The sequence below is a fragment of the Parasteatoda tepidariorum genome, chromosome 10 (assembly GCF_043381705.1).
Source record: "Parasteatoda tepidariorum isolate YZ-2023 chromosome 10, CAS_Ptep_4.0, whole genome shotgun sequence".
Lineage (NCBI taxonomy): Eukaryota > Metazoa > Arthropoda > Arachnida > Araneae > Theridiidae > Parasteatoda > Parasteatoda tepidariorum.
Window position 1 is genome coordinate 55,365,890 of NC_092213.1, and position 13,929 is coordinate 55,379,818.

The following is a 13,929-nucleotide window of genomic DNA, read 5'->3' on the forward strand; positions in this document are numbered from 1 at the left end:
TTAAAAATTTTTTCAAAATAAGTAACATTCTGAAGATTTTATTGCTTAATATTCTAAAATTTATTGCATTTAATAAAATATTTTAGAGAAAGTGACGCAGTTGGCATCCCTGTTAAATCAAACTCCTTAAAAATCCTTAAAAAGAGAAATTTTTTAATGAAGAGTAAAGTTTTGCGATATTTTGTATTAAGCTTTTGCTTTATACATCTTTGATTGTAATAGAAGATTGATTATAATAGAATATTGATTATAATAGAAGATAATACCTTTACTATTTAATCAAGATTAACGCTGAGCATGCCAAATAGAAAAATAAAACATGAAACGTATTGATAAACTAAATTTATTTCTCCATAAATATGTTTTTTTAAATACAACATAAAAAATACAGCCTTTACAACAATGATATTTTTTATACACAAGTTATATTTGACCCGATATAATAATCTTACATACTTTTTTTCTCACTTCTGAAAATGAAAACTAAAATACACTGTCTCTCTACTGAAATTATCACATTATAATACTCTGTTTATACTGTATGGTATCGTTTTTTTCCATTTGGTGTCGTCTAACTGCACATGTGGTGGTTCGGTGATAAAAAGGTTTCTGTTTGGCAGGCTGGTGTTATTCCTGCAAGTTTAATGCAACGACCAGGTTCGCGTCGAGGCTACAAAATGTATAAAAAAAGAATAATGCATAACTGGTAATTTCTATTTAAAGAAAAATCATCTATTTGTTACAAAAAAAAGGGAGGGAAAACTAAAGGGTTGTTTAATGGCAATATGTTTATGACATTGTGTAAAAGTTTGAAATATTTAACTAATTTACAGTTTGGATAAAAAAGGCACTTAATTATTCAACAATAAATGTGTAATTTTAGATACCCTACAGTGGGGAGGTAAGCTGTTGACTATGTCAACCTTCTTCGATGAAAAGGTACCCCATCTTAATATCGAGATAATATGTTTTATATACTAGTAAATTAAAATTATATTTTTGTAGATGCATAATAATACTCCCCTACCAGAATTATATCTCTGATATAATTCGATGTACGGATACCTCTAGTTGATTCATTGCTGTTCTGTGAGAAGCCGGGAGAGCTGTATCAAGTTCACAGTCGTAGTCGCTCCTGTGTTGCCTTTAGCAGTCGAGTGTTCACGTTGTGTGTCAGACGAAATATCGTTCTGTCCATTTTATTGATATTTCTGACAATTCCATGTTTATCATACCGAATGCAGTTTTCTGATTGCTAACTTTGGCCTCTAGTTGCGAAAAATTCACATCCTTGCTAACATTAGGGAGGAATTCAGCGAAATTTACATAATTACAATGGCTCAATTAAGCCAATCAGAATATTTTTATAAACGTATTGCATTTTGAGATATGTAAAAATGCAGGCTTTTAATTGGCCAAATGTGTCCATCATAATTGCCATGGATTTACGAAAGCCATGGAAAGCATAAAAAGTCATGGATTTACGAAATATAGATTGTGCTTATACGATTGATTAATGAAGAAGCTAACATAAAACTGACGGATTTTACACTGTAGTGATATTTTGTTTAAAAAAGTTCCTTAAAGGAGGAAACGTAAAATAAACTTTCTATTCGATTTGGCGCCCACTCTGATGTGGGGGCCCGGGGCTACTTCCCGTATGGCTCTGCCTAAGTCAGACTCTATTATTCGAAAATAAATTAAGCAAAGTAAAAAATAAAAAAAAATCTATTAAAGTTTGCGAGTTACGATAGAGGAAGGAGAAGCTCAGATGCTGAACAGCGAAATAGGGTTGAAAAATTCAATTGTAATTGTTAAACATTTATTATAATCAGCTAAAATTTTAGAAAACACTAATAAAATTAATTTAATTAAAACTAACTCAAAATTTTTATGAGTTCTCCCTGTGCTCTTCCCTTTTTTCCATTAAAAATTAATTAAAAAAACTTCATATTAAAAAACTTTAACGAGACTAATTAGTCTCGTTAAAATTACAAGAATTAGATTATCTGCAAATGTAATAAAAAAATTCAGTGAATGAAGTCGCATGTCACTGTAAAAAAGCAGTAATAAAAATATTTACATCCAATCAATAACTCATAATTGATTTCATTTTTCGGTTGTTTATGTGAAATTATTTAAGTAAAAAGCTAATGAAAAAAGATGTATCAAAATTTAAAAAATTATTCTTTTTTCAATATTTTTCAATATCATTTTTCAATGACAATATATTTCTGATCTATAATGAAAAATTTATGCATTTATAAAAAGTTTGTATTTCTCATTGAGTTCTGTAATTTTTCAAAATAAAATAACCAAATTCAAGAATAAAGAATAATTTTTATGAAAATTATTCTCATTGTTTATAACTGTTCTTTTTTTGAAAACTGCAATTCAGTTTATTTAATTTAATTTAAACATATACACCAAGAACAAGTGGATTTATTTCATCCTATCTTCAAATATTTTCAAAATAATAAGATGTCTTTTTTTTTTTTTTTTGAGTTAGTATATTTAGCTTTTAAACGAACTTTTTTTTTTATTAAAAAGTCGGTGTTCCCCTAAGAGAAGATCGATCAATTAGGGTTCCATAGCCGAAGAAAAAAAATTGGGAATAGCTGGCTTTGTTTATATTATATTTACGTCCATTTGAAAATGCGAGAAGCCGTGGTGGGATTCGGAATTTTCGGTCTGCATTGTCAAATAATGACCACTGACCATTACCAAAAAATGACCATGAAAAAGAATTGTTTACTTACCACTTGAGATTCAACATAACATTCAGCTTCGTTGTGCTTGACGGGTGGTGGAGTGTAAAGAGCAAAGTCACCGGAATCGTAGTTCTTTCTAGCTTCTTCAATAGAAGACTGAAGGCTGGAAAGTCTGCCGACACCCGAGTCTTTAATCTCTTCCGGCTGCTCAAACTGTTAAAAAAAGAAACATTTATATAAGCAATACATTTAGAGCTAACATCAGGAGAGGGTACTTGCTCGAGGAATCTCTTTTTCAATCAGTAATGTTCCGAACTTGGCCAAAGGATACGTGCTCTTTGTTCGCCAAGGTTCAACATATTTACAGTTTCTGTTTTTGTTGTTTTGTGCCATCTGTCTCAACTTTTCTTTTACAATGGGTATAAGGGACAAATATTACTTTTAGTAACATTTTCCAAACAAATGTCTCTTAAGGAAATACTTATTTATTTATTTTTTGTATTGGTCGCTTTTATATTGGCTTTTATATTGGCAAATTGGAAGTAACTTGTAAATTTCTTAAAAATCTTCACACTTCAACAACAATATGTTAGATGTTATACATTTAAGATCTTGAACTGCGCCGTAGTGAGTGCCTCACAAAAGAGATCTTTTTCTTAGAGAATTTTAGAATCCCTATCGCATAAAAAGCAAAAACCATAAGTTTTTTGACGAATTTTGAATTAAGTTTAAACTTGCTAGTAAAATAAATTATGTGAAACAAATTGTCCATATGGCTGATAGTGTTAGACTTCTTATTTGAGCTATTTGGAAAAGACAGACATCGTAACTCAGTCGACTCCCGATAACACACTGACTACTAAAGGAAAAAATTCCTTATAAATCACAGTTTAACATTAGTTTGAGTTATAAAGTTTCTACCGCATTGAATTAATTCCTAAAGAAAATGCACAAGAATACATAAGCTTTGTTGAAATTATAGCACAGAGCTCGCTCGTGGACGACCCTGCAAAAACTGGGCAGCAGAGCGGGTCGACACACCGAGCAACTTAATCCAAGATCGATCCATGGACCGACCTCACACTGGAAAACTACCGTACCCATCTAAATTTACGAAATCGCAAAAGTTAATCAAGTCGAAAAAGTTAAGAAAATTATTGTAACACAAAAGCTTCATTAAATTTGTTAACATTATAAACAGAAACGTTTATCATATTTTTATAAATTAACCCGCACTCGAGGTTCCTTACTACAATTAAAAAAGAACGCAGCAACTAGGAGTTTACAAGACTCAACCCTCAGTTTGCCCTATTGCCATATAACACATATAGATCATTAAATAAAGTAGTAGCCAAGCATTAAAGTGTAAAAGTTTTAAAATTCATAGGGTGGTAGCCAGAATAGCACTCTCTCGAGTATAAGGAATTGAACTCCCTTGCTGTTTTTACTTTGAAATTTTCTGGTTGCTAATATCATGATGGAAGCAATCATAATATCAGAGTTACAAACAATGGGCGTGTTTACATTAATTGTAATATAACACATTGCCCACAGGCTTAATGTAAAGCGAAATCGGCGAGCAACATAGTACTATTAGATTCGTACTCATGGCCAATTACAGGTGGCTGACAAAATAATACGAACCCTAACGCTATGGCAACAATGTTTCTCTTTGTAGCAAATGTTTTGGAAGATTTCACTTGGCAAAACTTTTGGCACGATTTGAAGGATCATATTCGAAGCTTTTAGGAATGGCGTCGTTTTTACTCATGCTAAATTCTGATTGTCCGAAATGAGGAGAGGAAGTTAATTACAACTTTCTAGCATTAATACTAGCAATTGTGAAATCATTTCTATAGGATTAAGATATTTAAATAAAAATGATTTTAGAATTATAAGGGTATTAAAAATGGAAAGAAGGTTTTAACTTCCTGCTCTCATTTCGGTTAATGCATACTTTGCATGGGTAAAAAAGGACACCATTTCTGAAAGCTTCAAGCATGATTTTTCGAATTGTGTCAACAGTTTTGCCATGTAAAATCTTTCAAAACATTTTATTCTGACAGAAAGATTGTTTAGAGTTAGTGTAGAAGTGTTATTATTTTATCTCTTATTTCAACGTTAAAATACAACAAAGCTATGATGTTGCCGAAATTTTGAATTACAACGTGTTTTTAACACGCATTCTAATAGCATTGATGACTTTCTCGTGATGCTTGAATTAATGATGGAGTAAAAATCAATTAAAATGCAGATGGATAGATTAAACATTAATTTGCATATTCAGTTGGAAAAATTATAACGGATGCAGAAGCGGTATTAATGTTTATGGTACATTATCTTCGTGGTATAAGTATAGACATTTGAACTTGACTCAATATAAAGTGCCATTCTAAAAGTTGCTGAACTTTTTTTTTTTTTAGTTTAGGTTACTGCCTAACGAACAGGGACCGATCAAAACAAATTCAGGCCCAAGGCCCACAAAATTTTTGGGGCCCCTGGCAAAATATTTTGAAATTAAGTTTCTGAAGAGTAGCCCTAACTATAAAAAGAATATATTAAACTGCATGAATCAAGAGAAACATTCTAAAAAATTTTGAAAGTAGACAATTGAAGATTATTTTTCTAAAATAAAGTTCAAACATGTAATTATTAAAGCAAAATATAAGACAACACAACAATGCTGTATGAAAATAAAAACAGTTTTGTGACCGCAAACAATTGAAATCAGTGATTTTTTGCTAAAGTCACTGATTAGCTTAATTATTTTACAGATTGCAGCCTTCCATCTACAGCTTTACATATCTCTTAAGTTCTTATTGACACTAATCATTTATAAGAAACTTTACGAATATGCATTCTCGTTTCATTTGCTTAAGCCGTTGGAGTAAAAATTGCATCAATTAAAATTCAGCTGTATTTTCGAAATTGATTGGTGCAATGTTTACACGAGTTTGGTTTATCACAATATAAAGAAAATTTGAAATAAAAAATGCTTTTTTGAGATAAACTGCTTCTTTCAGTATTTTTTTTTAAATGTAATTTTGTGGACTTTTTACTAATTTTTGAGGCCCCCCAGAAAGTGTAGGCCCTAGGCCCGTGCCTATTGGGCCTAGGCGATAATCAGGCCCTGCTAACGAAGCAGCTAAAAATGGAAATATTAGTCTTATTTATACAATAATTTTTTCTGGACATATTTTTACTTACTCTGCTTGGCATTTTGGACATTCTAGTAGAATTTTCATCCGTATATCTTGCCGACTGGAAAAACATTCTTAAACCGTGTGGCATGCTGGATTCTGCTACCAAAATAATTGCGCTTAAAAGTAAGAAGACTGGTCCGTTCATGATTTCTGTACAAGGATGAGAAGGAAAAAAATATTAATAAACAATAAAATAACTATCATTTAAGTAGTGTAAATCATTTTTACAAGAGATTCTTCAGATTCTTGGGTATTAAAATATGGGATTTTTGCTGCAATTAGGAAAATATCATTTCAATAGTTTTATCAGGGACGTGGCCGTCCAAGGTTTAAAATTTTGGTGCTTGAGTTAATTTTCTTTTTTGCATATATCGCTATATTTCTAGAATTGTTCAAGCAAACTAGCGCAAATTCAAATTTTTCTCCTTCTTAATAACAATTTTATGGAAAGAAAGAAAAGTTTTCATAATTTCTTATTATCGTTAACTACTTAGTTTAATTTCGCTCGAAACGATCTTAGTAATAGATGAAATAATAAGTAGTTTTTATCAGCGATGCACATTTTTGCTTTATTTTCATCATAATAATTTTAAATTACCAAATTCAAAATTTAAATTAAATCCAGCGAAAAGAATTTAAGGATTAAAAAAAATTAAAAAGATGCATTTGAACAATTAATTTTTTAACTGCATTTGTTAATAAAAATTGTATAGTTTAAAATGGCGAAAAACTGTCATCAATATAAAACTAAATAATAAAATATTAAAAGTGTTAAAAAATAATATTTTGCATATTTTGAGTGCAAAAATATTTTTATTAACTTAAATAGTTTCAGAGGTACGGTAAAATAGACAAAATGATAAATTAACATTAACCCTTTCGCGCCGACTGTCACAAATACGTGCCAGCATAAAACAGTATCAATCAGGTTAAAAAGATAAAACTGGTAATCAAAGTATTTCTTTAGCAGTTTATTTGTGGGCGGAGTTATAATTGTTTGATTTATTTAATTCACCATTACTTTGTTCAAAATAAAACTATTTAGTTATACTTTGAATTAACATTGATTATATATATGATTAAACTAACAATAATTAAAGTAAAAGCAAAGTAAATCTGTCAAATTAGCAACGACTACATTTAAGTTACCGTTTTTTATTTAATTACAACTTGATTCTGATTTTGTACGAATGCTCTTCTGAATCACCCGTCCCCAAGGGGTTAAGGGATCCAGACTAATATATCGGGGCTACATTTTTTTTTTACTAAAAGCACGTTTATTCAGAGAAAATATGTTTCTGTGACTGATTTCTTAATTTGAAATATCGTCTGCGCAAATAAATTATAATTTTTAAGATTAAATCCTCGAACCGTTTAGTTTGAATTTTAATTCGCGACAATCCGAACACTAGATTAAATTTTTTAAGGATTACCACTTTCTATTTTGGTTTCCGTACATTCTTATTTAAATTAAATAGATACTTAATTAAGTTAAGTTTTAAAAAATAACATTCTCTGATTATATGTTCTAGTTAGAATCTTTATATTATTGATACACCACAGCGTATAGGCGCGTTTTGTTTTGCCAAAATAGAAATTAAAAAACTATTTTATTTTCCCTATCATATTTCCTCTTTAAGGAAAAAAAAATTACTGTCGTTAAACGTCAACATTAGGCGCAAACGAGTTACGGCCGAGAGACTATAGGCAAGAAAAATTAGAATTACTTAAAAAGGTTTTTAAAAAAGGTACTTAAAAATGTAAAAAGTGGTAGAAATTTAATTCATTTTTATTTTTTTTAACCCAGTGGTTTCCAAATTGGGATCCGTAGAAGGGTCACAGGGTTTGCGAAAGTTATGATTTTTTTTAAAACCAGTTATCATTTTCGAAACTAATTAAATCAATATTCAATCGATAGTTGTTTTTATTTAATATTTCCGTTATTTTTTATGAAATTATTTAACTGAAATGCTTGAAATTCTTAATCGTTTTCCCGTTTGACTGATATGAAAGAAATTTCAAAATCATGTTTTTTCTAATAACAATAAAAGGAATGAATTCTGAAAAGAATATATGTATTCACAGAAAATGCTTGTATTATTTAGTTTCGAATAAAAATAACTGTATTCAATCACGAAGATTGAAGAAGTATGTTTCTTTAATAACTATTATCAACGTTTATTTTCTTCCTTTTTCGTTTTAATTTTAATAAAAACTATAATTCATCTAATCCATTTTCAGTCTATGCATGAACTAAAATTATATTAAGAACTTGAATAGGTATCATCCGGGACTTTAAAATTTACTGTCTGACATAAAACCCAATTTTAAGACTAATATTGGTAAAAGAGGGTTCCAGCGGGCCTTGAAAATTTTAAAAAGCATAAACGAAAATAAAACAAATGTCGATATTTTAATTTCTGTGTAACCACCAATAAAAATAATTTTCCGACGAAAGAATATATGCACGAAAATTTCAGCTTCTAAACAATTCAAGAATAAAGTGGTATTTTAAAATCAGAAATATCTTCTAGCATTAATCTAAATTGACAACCATTACTAAGACTTTTCAAGGACAGCGGTAACCCTGTAAAATGAAGGAAAAAAACTTCTATTTTTCATTCATTCACTAAATATTTTCAAAAGAATTAATAAATTTTAGATTACTACATTTTTGAACACTCAGTTCTCAGTTAAAATAATTAATACACTCAGTTAATAATAAATCATACACTCAGTTAAAATAATTAATAATATATTTCGTTAACTGATATATTCTCATACCTGACAACATTCACTATTTTCGAGAATAGATTTTCCAAGTGGTAGTAAGACAATTACCGAAAAACTATCATCCTCAAAAATATATTTATATTTTAATTGGGTTGAAATTCGCTATGGTAAGGATTAATATGATTTTATATATTTGTTGCAATTATTTATATGTAGTGGTGGTCAAACTCATTTATAACTATTATTATAATTCAAAAAGTTTAGCGGAATAATACGAATTTTGCTACCACTTTAAATATGGAAATAAAATCTTCCGGGAAAACCGGAAGAGTTGGCAGCTATGTATTCTTATTGCTGATAAAATTTATTCATTAAATCTCGGGGTTACACCAAAAGAAGGTCGATCATTTGGGTTACACAACCGAAATAAATTGGGAACTGTAGATTTAATCTATTTAATTATTCGTTCGTAATTATCACCATAATTTTTTATGCAAATTATATACGTTTACAGCAAAAACATTTCTTACGTAAACTTTCAATAATTTAAACGAAATTGGGTAGAAAAGTTTTTTTTTTTCTTTGGTAGATTTTTGCTTTTTATTTGTCATTACGTCTTGCAGTTTTAGGTATACGTGTGATCTTTGAAATAAATAAAATTTAAAATAAGTAATTTACTTTTCACTTACCTAAGACTTTTGATAAAATACTTCTTTAACTTAACGAATAAATCGATCTTACTTAAGTCTGTATCTAGAAGTTTCACAAAACTGTTCGTAAAGTCAGCTATATATCACTTGTTCGTTGATATTTAAAGTCGATACTTAAATAAACAACATGCAGGATTTACTAACTGTCTACTCCAAGAAACAAGAAAGACACACCCGGCAAAATAAAGTTGCTGTTTTTCTTTTTCTTTTTACCCGTGTTTAGTTTATTTTTCAAAGAAATACGAATAAACACTAGTCTTGACATTAACTGTTTATATAGACGGAGTTCAAATGAATTCATTTTTTCAAACGAATTTTGGTGTTCAGCCGTTAAAAATGGCCGTTGTAAATATTGATGTCTACAGAATGACTAACTTTTAAAATATGAAAAAAATTAATGTATAATTATGTAATTTAAAATGTTACTTTACCTGATATATATTTTTGAATCATTTGTAGGAGAATGCATTTTTTTTAAAAAGAAAAATGATATCTAGACATCGTATTCTTGGAACTAACCGAAAGGATAAAATTACAGTCTGATACGTAAATTATATTATTTTGAGAGAAACTATGTATTCAATAAATAAAAAATAATTTATTTTATAAAGTTTTTAATAATCGCTAATTTTAAATGCAGACGATTTACTTAAAAAAGCAAATATAGTATGGGTTGAGTTTATAAAATAATTAATAATCGCTAATTTTAAATGCAGACGATTTACTCAAAAAAGCAAATATAGTATGGGTTGAGTTTGTAAAATAATTAATGATCGCTAATTTTATTAATGCTGTATAGAACGATAAAAGTTGAAATATTTCGAAAATAAAATTATAAAATAACTTACTTGAATAAATTTTGATGATATAAGAGAAAGAACTGAAATAACTGATGTTGTTCGGCTGATTCGTAATGGACGATTAAGAAAGATTCTTCGTGTTTTATACTCTCGAAAAGACCCCGTATCATAACAAGGACGGATACTCTAATTTCCGTTTGGAATCTATAGCAATGCAGCTACTTCAATATATCAGGAAATTGTCAAACAAATACCTTTTTTTAACTTTGAAATTGTGTTTGTGGGTGGATTTGAAGTATTTTTTTTATCCCCTAAAAGTATGTCGTTGTAATTATATGTTGTACCAAACCACAGGAACGAAGAAAAAATTCTGGTGAAGACAATATCAGTTTTTCGTTTAGTAAAACATATTTCATTTGAGTAATTACCATTAGATATGTATTTTTGTAACACTTTGGATGCACTTTTTCGCTTATTGATGCCATATATAAAATGCAAAATAAAAAGCACAACACTTTATAACTTTTGATCACTAGTTAACATGTTATCTTAATAAGTAGAAAGAATAGCCTAATTAGTACTAATTAATTAGTGCAAACGATATTTTAAGTTACGAAAGTAGACAGACACTGAAACGAATTCATGTTTTTCGATTAGTAGAACACATTTTATTAGAGTAACTACTATTAGATATGTATTTTAGTGGACTCTTTTCGCTTTTTTAAATACAGTATGCAAAATAAAAAAGGAACACTTAAGCATTATTTGATCACTAGTAAACATATAATCTTAATTATTCGAAAGAATAAGATAATTAGTGAGTGCAAACGATATTTTAAAGTAAGAAATTAGACACAAAAACGATTTTTTTTTAAAAATAAAAGTACTTTTTCTGACATATCTTGACTTTCAAAATGCAGAGGCTAGTCGAAATCTGAAAAATATGATTCCAACAGTTAAGTCGAAAGAGTAATTAAACTTTTTTTTATCCTAAATATTAATTATAATTTTTCTAACTTTACAATATCCACAGAATTATTTAAGGTATCAGACTGGTTTCGACAACTATATAAAATTTAAATAGTTGTCGGGAAATATTAATATAAAATTTAAAGAAACAAATTTATTAACTGTGTGTAAAAACTTATAAAAGTAGAAAAAAGTTATTTTTATTTTTTCAAATGGCCATTTTTAGATAAAAATAAGGAATTTTTTTGCATTTATGCTAAACACTGTGAAAATTTTCTATTACCAAAAACAAAAAAATCCTTTGAGGATTTTATTTAGAAGACTATCAACTATGTTTTGAACTATTATCTTAAAAGAAAAAGTATTATACTACTGAGTTAGGAATCAATGTAGTTAAGGAAGTACATTTTTAAAAACTTTTGAAAAAACATGCATAAAAATGAAATTCTACTTTTTTCCCTTAGTCTCTAGATCAAAATGCGGTTGCTAATTATTAAGGTATAAAAAGTTACTATTTTCTAGAGTTATGACTACTAATAGCGTTTAAAAGGCGACTTCGGAGTGCAAAAGATTAAAGTTACTTATGCTTTTTATAACGATAAAACAATTTTCAAATAGTAAGATGCATAAATGTTTACACCATTTTAAACTATGCAACTTGAAACGACAAATTAAAATTAGAACAGAATTGGTTTAACAGTTTCTGAGTAATTAAATTTAAAAAAGAACGTAATTTAAAATTTTCATTCCATCGAATTTTTTCTCAAGTTTTGGATTTTGTCATTAAAAATTACATTAAGCCAGACAAACTATTCATTTCTTTTTAGTTTATATCTCAAATTGCTTCTGATTCTCGTAGCCATTGCGAGAATAGAAATTTCTTTTGTTTTGTGTCCACCTATTGCATGGATGAAAGCAAGACAGAAAAAGAGAAAAAGCTAAGAGTAAAATATTTAAATTTTAACTTGTTTTCAGAAGGAGTAAATCTATCCTCTTTATCATCAGAGATGCCATCTTGCTCCGGACAGCAAAAAGTTGTAGTTTATCAACAGAGATGCCAACTTTGCTCCGGACAGCAAATATCTATCTTATTATATAAAACGCTAATNGACTATTTATAATTGCATGTTTTCGCTATTTCTTTGCCTACGAAAAAATTTTATTATTCAACGAAAAAATTCCCAAAGTCTTTGAAGCAAACTATTTGGGTGTCACTATAAACTGCACCCTAAATTGGAAATATCACGTCTCTAATATACTTAAAAAAGCTGAAGCTGCTTATCAATCTTTGAAACCCATTTTAAATAGCAATAGCAAAATGGCTTTAAACACGAAAAGGCACATTTATCTAATGTGCATAAGACCAATCCTCAGCTATGCATCCCCGGCATGGGGGACGCTTACAAATAACAAAGAAAGAGACTCGGAGTCTTCGTACACAAAACCCTAAGACGAATCACTGGGGCTCCCTGGTTTGTCAGAAATAACACCCTCTATAATGACCTCAAAATCGACAAAATAGACGAGTGCCTTTTTAAATTCAATGCATCCTTTTTTAAAGGTGCCAAAAATTGTTCAACATGCAAATTCAATAAGTTGTTAGACATTGATTTCATAGATAACAATAAAAATTTCAGCCCGATAACCGCTTTTTTCTTAAGCGACTGTGTTCTCTCTAAGCATTTCGGATAATCATGACTATCCCCACTGCCCTAGATAAACTGTGTTCTCTGCACCAATGAAGCCCGGCTATACCGGGGGGTGGCGAGAGAGTGCACAGGGAGTCTTCTCCCTTTTGTAAATAATGTAAATATTCTTTCTTTATCTTTATCATCAATTTGTTCCCTTTATTATGTATCAACTTGCGATTTATTTTTATGTATGACCCAGACTTGATTTTATCAATTATTGTTCATTCTGAAATTTAACTTAATGTTAACGCAGCACCTCCCTTCCGTTCCACCACATATTCTTCAATTTAGATGAAAGAGCAGATATCCATACATGGATAGGTACTCTGAAAAAATTGATTAGTTAGTTAGTTAGTTAGTTATGGCCATCCACAGTTTTCATGTACATTTTTATTACTTATAATTTTGTCATTGCCTAATATTCTTTTCTCAAGAACTCCATTTGCTCCCCAAACTTTAGTTTTGTCATGTATGTTTCTAAGTTTAACTTCAAGATAAAAGGGAAAAGGGCCGTAAGGCCTCAGACGCCCAGTTCCACTACAACGAACGAACGAATGGCCATCCACAGATCTCCGATCAAGTTTGCACATACTTCTAATCATGGTTACTTTATTATAATGTTACCACATTGTTACATAATTCAAAATGTTTTATTCACTGTATATAATTTTCATGATGAATGGGGTAGGGGCCGCTGCGCGGCCTAGGCACCCAGTTTTGTTTAAAGAAAGAAAGATGGCCATCCACAGAGATGCCAACTTGCTCCGGACAGCAAATATATATTTTAAAGTGGTAGCTTATGAATTGTGATTCTTTGTTTAATAAATTCAATTTAGTAGATTTTTATCCACCACTATTTCTAAATAATTCGTAGGATTATATAATTCACCACTTTATATAACTTATGTCATGCTATGCCCTTTAAAAAGAAAACAAAAATAGTCAAATATTTTCAAAATTTACTTTGTAGTTATTTACCGTTTTTTTTAATTATTTTGGCATGTTCGGAGCAGTTGGCATCTCTGCATCCAGTGTAGTCAATTTATGCATACATATATATCAATTTATGCATGTTAAATTCATTTGAAAATTCTATTGTATTTAATGAGCAA

The 13,929-nt window shown here is 29.4% G+C and overlaps 1 protein-coding gene across 1 annotated transcript; it reads right to left on the reverse strand.

Moving 5' to 3' along the window:
- Nucleotides 1–327: 327 nt before the first annotated feature.
- LOC107448268 (uncharacterized) lies at nt 328–6,064 on the reverse strand (the record flags this gene model as incomplete). The annotated part of the gene is given in 3 exon segments (XM_016063400.3): nt 328–670; nt 2,760–2,924; nt 5,919–6,064. Coding segments are annotated over 3 exon segments (405 nt in total). The 3' UTR covers nt 328–571.
- Between the last annotated feature and the right edge of the window lie 7,865 nt (nt 6,065–13,929).